The 9303-nt window shown below is 38.4% G+C and overlaps 1 protein-coding gene across 1 annotated transcript; it reads right to left on the bottom strand.

Annotated features, from left to right (window-relative positions):
- Positions 1-1214: 1214 nt before the first annotated feature.
- Positions 1215-2962, bottom strand: LOC115963009 (putative methyltransferase DDB_G0268948). Its single transcript, XM_031081897.1, has 2 exons — positions 2754-2962; positions 1215-1967 (listed from the first exon to the last, which is right to left on the bottom strand). The coding sequence occupies exons 1-2, from the start codon at positions 2901-2903 to the stop codon at positions 1335-1337; spliced, it is 783 nt and encodes a 260-aa protein (XP_030937757.1). The 5' UTR covers positions 2904-2962; the 3' UTR covers positions 1215-1334.
- Positions 2963-9303: the final 6341 nt, after the last annotated feature.

Raw genomic sequence — 9303 nt, 5'->3', positions numbered from 1 at the left:
TAGAATCTCTTAATACAGGAACTCAATGTGAAACAAGCCCAAGTACTATAGAAGCCTACAAACAACAATGGCCACATGGTGACCCTTGAGAACTACCCAAACCCCTTTTAGCTAACCATCATGACCACTATTATGATAATCATGACCTAGATACTGACCTTGATGAAGAATAGTTCCACGGAAGAGATAGATGTGACTAAAAGTTGTCAAAACTAAAATAAAAAAATAAAAAAAAGTCTCCCAGAAACATCTCTCTCTCTCTCTCTCTCGGCACAAATGACACTTCGCACTATTTGAAAATTCCATACTTCTCTAAGTCTCTGCTTTCATCTAACAACTTGTTTTGAGTGCACACAGTGACTGTATTATGGCTATATATGTGCGAGGGAGTGTGTATAGCCAATGGTAGATAAATAGTACTTAATGATGAAAAATGAATCATGAAGAGCCAGTGAATTTAAAACAATTTAAATTAGTTTTTGTATTTCATCATTCTTTCTTTCTAATTAAATGGTTGGGAGTCTACGTTTTACTTACTCTGTCAAGTGGTTTTTCCCCCCTCAATAGAAGATATATTACACAGGACAAAATATTTATTTATTTTTTTTTATTTTTTTATAAGGGATTACAATTTTATTTCAATAATAAATTTAAAAAGTACACAAAACAATTGGAAAAAGGAGAAAATCATGTCTCTCATTTAAGCCAAAGATAAGACTCCTGTTGCGGAGAAGCGTGGTGGGCCAAATTCTGTGCTACCATGTTAGAGCTAGCTAGAAGCACATCGATTCAACAGTATTTCGAGGCCAAGCACAGAGAGAATGATCATGGCTGCAAATTTCAGCAAGTAGCCAGCCTGGATGACCCTCGTAGTAGATCATATTACTTAGGCCTCGATCAGACAAACTTGATGGTGGCTTCACTGGCTTGTAAGAAAGCAATATCTTCGGCATAATGATCATTCTCCAGTACCTATTGTTTACTAAAAGCAACAGCAACTAAACAAAGATGTCACTTGCAAATAAGTTGCAATGATACAAACAACCACAGTAACTGGTGGGACGAAAAATGCACAAGAAAGGCAACACTCTACATAAGCAAAGCCCTAAGAAAGGACTAGGGTTTCAGCGAAAAATTTAAGGCCCACATTGTTTAATTTAACACTTTTTCAAGAGCAATGATAACTAGAGAATTTCAATGGCACATATAGAGAAGGCTACTAAATTAGTATATTACTATTAACCATTACAATATCTTATGCAAATATCATAAACAACCCTCCACTCCCTCTTTCCCCAACCCCTTACCCTGTGGAGTTTTTAAAAAAAAAAAAATTAAAGCTTAACTTTTCCAGCAAGCATAAATCCCTTATAGGTTATTGATCTGATCAAAGTAGGTCCTCCCCAAGCACTTTCAAGTTCTTTAACCACGCTTTCTGATAACAAATCAACACCTTGGTCTTTGGCTGTATTTACTGCGGACCATGACCTTAACATATTCAAGAATTTCTCAAATGACACCTCTTTTGGTATATCTAGTTGTTGTGGTTTCCCCTCACATCCTATACCTACACTTTCAAAAGGAAATGGAAGTGTCTTGTAATCATCAAAAACACTTTTTATTTTTTGGTCCCAATAGGGAAGAGTTGTGTCATAAAAATGCTTAATTATGGAATCAAAAATGGGACTAACTACTATGCCTTTATAAGCCCAAACAGCAATTACACCTCCTGGCTTTCTTAGAAGCCGTGTCACTAGGGAGTAGAACTTTGGGAGCTCAAACCAGTGGATAGCTGTGGCCATAGTAATCAAATCAACTGAATTTTCTCCTCCAATCAAGGCCACTAATTCATCATCTGTGATGGATAATGGGGTGTGGAGATATCGAATGCGTGGGTGTGGCATTGCAAATTTCAACTGAGCCTCACTCACATCGGTTCCAACTACTTGCTCATAATGCTCAGCAATCTGTCAAGAACAATGTAATGCAATTCTATCAATCTTAGTTTTATTTGATTCTTCATAAACATCAAGATGCAAGGAGACAATTTTATTTTGCAGAAAAGTAACAATAGTTTTTTTTCACTTCATTCGGTCCAACTGTACAAGATACGGACAAGTTCATGGATTAATACATGTAATACCCAAGATGAAATAACTCTTTTGCTAGAGATTAAGAGTTGAAAATTAACTCTGAATTTTTTTCTTTTAATTTTCTAACTCAACTAATTCAAGGGTTGGGGTTGAAAGATAATTTTTAATTCTCAATCGTAGCCGCTGATCGAAAATAGAGTTTTAACAATTTCTGCTTTTCTGATATTATCCATGTAAATGAATCATCACTAAAAAGCACCATCAATTGAGAGCTCAATTGTGATAATCAGACTTCTAAATTTACATTACGGGTGACATGAATCTAGGCTCTAACAGTACAGGTCTTAGAACATCCTCATTATGCTAGTCAAACTAGCAATTTGGTAGATAACTAAACACCCATATAAACAGCACACATCAAGCTCAATAATCAGCCATATAATTTTTTGTTTATACTTCGGTCCATCATAACTTGAAATCTTAGCTCCATGGGAATAGTAAGATGCTTCAAGAGAGGTGGGATATGCGCCCACATTAGTGGCAAAAAAAAAAAAAAAAAAAATTATAAGCACAAAATGTAAATTGCTCAACAGAAACTGGCTAAGATGGATCAAACTACAATGTAATTGAGAGATGTAGAGAGGAAAAAAAGACACTAACACCAATAGCAGCTTGGCCATTGCCGGTGCCAACATCCCAAGCTAAAGAGTGGTGAGGAGTGAGAGCAGCCAGCATAGAGTACCACTCGGTTGGATAAGTTGGCCTACCATTCAAGTAAAAATCAGCTTGCTTGTCAAACTTGCCAGCCATTCTCTTAGGTTAAGCTTGGTCTGTTGGTCTTGTGAATTGCTTCGGTTTTCATTTTTAAAGTCGTTGCTGGTAATTGTTTTCAGAAGCTTATGACGTATGTGCTTACGCTCTCAGCATCCGTAATTGACTTTAATTGTATCAATAAGTTTATCACTACAACTCGTTTCACGATTTTACTATAATTTTGTTATGTGCCTATTGGTGAGTGGTACAATCATGGACCCACGTGAACCTATCATTTTATTTTCACCATTTGCAACTTGTTACATAAGCAAGTAATAATAAAAGTTGTAGAAATTTTTTTGTGAATGGACTTATGGCTACCTGCTGACCTGGTGGGATTCATCTAGACCAAAGTTTAATTCGTACCTTTTCTATCTTTGTAGGTGACTTTTTTTTTTTTGGGTATGGTTATATATGAGTCATTCTGTTTAGTTTCGTGGTCATGGTTTGTTTTTAGCTTGCCATTGGCTAACACTAGCATTAGGCGTTCAATTAAAATGAAATTTTAATACATTAAAATTTTATTTTATCTATTTCAATACATCATTTTATAATGCTTCTTATATCACTTATTCTATTTTTACCATTTTAATTAAATATTCTTTCTTTATTTTTATTTTCTTTTTTGTTGTTGCCAAAAGCATTAGAGACATATGAGAGAGAAAATTTAAATAACTATTAATTAATTACAACAATTATGAAGAGAGAGAAAGTTTGAATAAAAAAAAAACTAAAATATTATTTTTGGCACTTGGCACATGCTTTTTTAGCGTTTGGTGTAAATGCTAGAATTAGAATTAGAAAAAAATAAGTAAATAAAATAAAACACCCAAAATATCCTTGCAATGCTAGAATTAGAAATTTAGAATTGCACCGTAGCATGTGCCAATTTTTTTGGTATTTGGCACATGGTTTTTTAGTGTTTGGTGTGCTAAATTTTAAAAATTTAGCATTTAATTAGCACAATGGGTGCTAATGGCGAGGTAATAAGACTCAAACTGAGAGGTCATGCCATCGTTGCTGTTTAGTTTAAAATAAGGGATAATTACACATAACCCATCTGTGGTTTGGGCGAAAATCACTTTGCCTACCCGTGGTTTGAAAAGTGTCACTTAACCTACCTGAGGTATGTTCCGTTTGTTTTCCGTAACCCACCTCTGTTAAAATTAGGGGTAAATAGATATTTTTGCCCAAAGTTTATGTCTCTCTCCTCCCAAAACAAAAAAAAGACATTGAAACAAGAAAAAATAAGATCAAAAGATGCTATACGTAAGAATTTAGAAATTTGTCTCAAGAACTCCAATAAATCACAAACTATATTTTTGTAACACACTCGTGCTCCTCACGCTCTTTCTGCCCCGCTCTCTCTCTGTTCTGTCTATGTCTCTCTCATCTCTCACACTCCAGTGCAGATCGTCAGCAACTTTGGGTCGTGGTGGCTTGGGTGATGACTGTGGAGGAGCACGAGTTGGCTGTGTTGGTTAGGTATGGGTTTTGAGGAGGAGCATGGTGTTGGATTGGGTCTGGGTTTTGAGAAGGAGCATGATGTTGGGTTGCATTTGGATTTTGAGTTATGTTTTCTTCTTCTTTTTCACTTCCATTTCTTTCTTTTAGCTTTTCATTTTCTTTTCAACTTTACTGCAAATGGGTTAGATCTTATGTAGAATTATTTTTATTTTTATTCAAATTCTTTCTGCAGCAAGAACAATCCCAGCAACCAAAACTCAAACAAAATTCCGGAAAAAAAATCTCAACAATCATCGAAATTTAAAGCAAACACATGAACCAAGCCTAGCAACCACCACGACACAGATCGCATACCCAAACCACAACCCACCACTGTACCAAACCCAGCAACCAATGCCACCACGAGACACCGATCTGCGACATCTCCACCACCCCACGCACGCTCAACACCACGATCTGCCAAATGCCCACGTCCCACGCCGGTAAACCCACCACCACGACACAGATCGCATACCTAAACCACAACCCACCACTGTACCAAACCCAACAACCAACGCCACCACGAGACACCGATCTGCCACATCTCCACCACCCCACGCACGCCGATCTCAACACCACGATTTGCCAAACACCCACGTCCCACGCCGGTAGACCCATTCTGGTGAAGAGTTCTGGGAATTGAGAGGGAGTTTGATTGAGAAGAGGAAAGAAAGAGTGAGATAAATTTTCACAAAACCCTCCCTTTTGATCTTATTTTTTCTTGTTTCACTGTCTTTTTTTTGTTTTGGAAGGAGAGAGACATAAACTTTGGGCAAAAAGATCTATTTACCCCTAATTTTAACAGAGGTGGGTTACGGAAAACAAACGGAACATACCTCAAGTAGGTTAAGTGACACTTTTCAAACCACGGGTAGGCAAAGTGATTTTCGCCCAAACCACAGGTGGGTTATGTGTAATTATCCCTTAAAATAAAGTACTTTTTATTCACGTGATGTGTTGCTGTTGTGTGCTTATTCATCTTATTTATACATATTTGTGTTGTTAGATTTGGGTATCGATTTTCGTCTTTCATGATAGTGAATTATTGTTTCTACAGCCAAACACCTGCATGAACTGCTTTCATTGTGTTGTTTATATCTGATACCAAATGGGGGTAAGCTACAACAAAGAGGTGCCGTCTACGAGGGCACTGGGGCGGAAGCATAAATAGGTTACAAGTGCAGTGCTATTACAAATGTAAGCTAAGGGAAGGGGGGAGAAGAGAGCCATTCTGATTACAATTGTAGTTCTGAGTACAAAGTAAAAAGCTCTGAGTGAGGGGTATTAAGCCTAGAGCATTATGTCTAGCGAATTAAGCCTAGAGCATTATGTCTGGCGAATTAAGCCTGCTGAAGACTGAGGGGAAGAGTCCCTTTTATAGCTGGAGGGAGCTTCGGATCAGATCAGGAGCCTGCTAGAATCACGGGAGGTGAAATGCTTTTACCTTCAGGTGAATATCTTTTCAGCCGAAAGCAATAGTAATTCCAATGATTCTGTCTGGGTACAGTAACTGGTCACTGTTTATGAACAGTGTTTTGTCCCCTTGCTTTACTGGAATGTCTGGAAGCTACTCTGGGGATGATTTTAGTTTGCATCATAACCAGAGGGATACCCTTCATATGGATCAAATTCAGGGGGACCATCGTCATAGCCATGCCCATGCTCATGGTATCTGTCAAACAGATTACAAAGCCCACAATAAAGGAGAGGTTCGTAGTCTGTTTTCCGAGTCATGAGTTGATTAGGAAAAGTATAGTCAAGCCTTTGGGTAGTGAAGGCTTCTGAGTATGGCCTGGTGGTGAATACTGTGATTCTTCCTGTATTACCAACAAAATAGTAATTTTCCCATAATTCTCCAGTGACATCTCGGAGTTCATTGTTGAAGTAATTATTCCAACATTCTGAGAGGGCCAAGGGATCATCATAAGAGAGGTAGGAATCTCCTTCGTACCAGGGGCCATTGTGAGTATACCTGTTGATGAGTACAAGGTGGTAGGCAGGTTGAACAGTCATCCAATTGTTACCGTCCCATTGTGGGAGAGTGCTCCAGCATCTGATGGATACAAAAGGACTCTTGATCTTTGCTACGACCTGTTGGATAATCTGGGGGAATTGGCTGATCTGAACATGGTTCGTTAGTTTAATGAGTCTAAGGAAACCATATTCAAACATTCTTGAAAGCCAGCTTAGGTTTCTATCTTCATCGTCTGCCCCGTCTTCATAGTTGACTATTAGACCAGGAAAAGGATGCTGTTTCTCATAAACCCTGTGACTGCTTCCAAAGTATTGGTTCCAGGTTTCGCGGATGAGTGCAGTTTCTGTGGCATCTGCTTCTTCTCCTAAAACCGGGAAGTGGGTAGTGACCAAAATTTCAAAATGAATGAACCATTGGTCGCATGATTCAGTCATTGCCTTGCTTCTAAATATACGTTGTTGTATATCAGAAGGCAAGTTGGCTATAGCACTCCTAAGCTGGTTTTGAATCTTAAGACTCAACCTGGCGTAGTCTGTGCCCATGATAGTCGTTGTATCCATTGAATGGATATCCTCTTTGCCAAAGAGTTGACTAATGGACAATTTTCCAATCTCAATTTCTGCCTCAAGGTTAACTAGGTGTAATTCTAGTGCTCTGAGGGTTCTTTGGAAAAGGCGATTGTTATTTTGGGTAAAGGCTCTCTGAAGGTTATCGAGGACAATTTTGATGGAGGGTGGAAGGCCTGTATAGACTCCATTTGTAAATTGGAAATTCCTGGATAAAACTTCATGCAAGGTGATTCTTTTATTACCACCTGAAAATGTTATTTGAAGCGGAACATGTTCTAGAAGGGATGTTACTTCTCTGGGTTCTGTTCCAGAAGAAATGCCTTCATGCTCTTGAAAAGGAGAACCCTGGACAGGGGCTTTTCCTTTGTTCCTGCTTGAAGATGCCATTTTCCACTTACTAGTGGGGTTATTATAAAAAGATTTTTGCTTTTCTACCTGCCATGTATTAACAAAATGGTTAATTTTAGAAACATATTTGTTAAAATCATGGGATGTCATGGAGCAAATATTTTTATATGTAATGTGATGAGATGATAATTTATGAGATTGAAGAAGACTCAGAGAATTATCAAATATGATGGATGGTACAAATTGATCAAGGTTCTGGGCTTGATTTGGACCGGATGAAATGGTTTTGGTAAGGTTAAGATTTTTGGAAACAGAAACTTTTTGGAGACTTTCAATCTCTTTGGGTTCTGGGTTCCTAAGGAATTTAAACTTAACTGGCTGGCCAAAAGGGTGGGTAGTGATTCCTTCACTATCTGTGATGAAAGGATACAACAGACACATAAACGGGTTTCCTAGGATGACCCTATCCGTTATGTTTTTGACAAGGACAAAAGTGGTTCTAAAGCACGTATTGTCTTGGCAAACCTGTGCCTCTGGGATTTTGAATTCAATCTGCATATTTCCACCACTTGCAGAAGTTAATCTTTCCTTCGTTTTCTGGAAGTATTTAGAGGGGATAATACCTTCTTGAATGCAATTAAGATCAGCACCCGAATCTATTAGGGCAATAACCTCAAATTCAAAATCGCTGATGACAATCCTGACTTTGGAATGCCATTTCTGGAAGTTAATACTACTGATGGTTGACAAGAACGTTCCAGGTTCTGGTTCCATATTTGCAGTAGGGTTAACAGTTTCATCTACTTCGTTATCAGAAGGGTTCTGTAATGAGATTCTGTCCTCATTGCCTTGATGTGAAGTAAACTCCAGATTTTTGACCCTAAGGTCCATGAGACCATGATCAACCCTAAGGATGGTTAATTCCTGCTTAAGGTTTCTCATCTCAATTTTTTTATCCTTGATCTCTTTCTGGAGATCTTGGATGGTTACCTCTTTCTTTGATTTGGTAAACCTGCTGTAGATTTTTTCCAAATCGACTTTGGGTTCCTGAAACCTAGGTTTGGATGTACTTGTTTCCTTGACTAGGGTTTTATGGAACTCACTAAGCCTTTGAGCTTTCTCTTCCGGGTCCTTGATCTGTTCTATGAGATCGAGGAGCAGCTCTTCTTGCTTGGTTAGAACATGGAGAGTTTTGTTTCTACAACAACTATCCTGGCAAGCTAGGATTTCACCTGAGTCATTAGAGGAACTTGAAGATACTCTAGAGGTTTCAGAGGATGTCCTAAACAACTGGTGTTTCTCCTGATCACTAGACTCACTACTTGGGTGGTCGAGTTCTAGAAGTTTGAAGATTTCATTCTTGCTGGTTTGGTCACTAATGAGGGTATTGATAAGGGTTTTGGCCTTAGCTTTACACTCTTTCTGGTAATGACCTTTCTTTCCACATTTATAGCATGTTTCTGATGCTTGTGGTGTGAACTTGTTTGGAGGGCTGGATCTACCTTTCTTATAGAAGTCATTAGTCTTAAACTTTTGACGTCTATGATGTTTGGGGGTAGGTTTTCTCCTATGGGTTTTCTCAGAGGGTTCTTCACCTCTGTGTTTGGATTTCCTTTTGGGAATGATGGAAGGTAAGCCATATTGGGTACAGAAATTCCCTATTTCGTACTTGGCTTTGCTCTTGTTGGCTTGGCTCTGGATTTTGAGATCTCTGCACATCTTCATCCCCTCATTTCGGATTGTGCTTGATATGTCTCCATAAGTTAGGTTATCATAGTCAATGATACCTAAAGAGCTAGCAAGAGTTTCTTTGACCTTCTGTCCAAACAAGGTGGGTAAGCCATTGATAAACTTCTCCTTCCAAAATGGAGAGTTACAATCGCTTCTATGCATGACATGGGTGGTGAACACATCTTCATACCACCGGTATTCTCCAAGGTTCTTACATCTAAGGTTACTCAATTGGTCGTAAATCCTAGATGTGACATTGCTGGGTTTA

This window comes from Quercus lobata, chromosome 10 (genome assembly GCF_001633185.2).
Source record: "Quercus lobata isolate SW786 chromosome 10, ValleyOak3.0 Primary Assembly, whole genome shotgun sequence".
Taxonomy (NCBI): Eukaryota; Viridiplantae; Streptophyta; class Magnoliopsida; order Fagales; family Fagaceae; genus Quercus; species Quercus lobata.
This window is presented reverse-complemented; position numbering and strand designations above follow the sequence as displayed.

Coding starts and splice junctions, on each gene's coding strand:
- LOC115963009 (XM_031081897.1), bottom strand. CDS start 2,903: ATGGCTGGCAAGTTTGACAAGCAAGCTGATTTTTACTTGAATGGTAGG. Junction 1,968..2,753: donor ATGGCCAAGCTGCTATTGGT/GTTAGTGTCTTT, acceptor TGTTCTTGACAG/ATTGCTGAGCATTATGAGCA.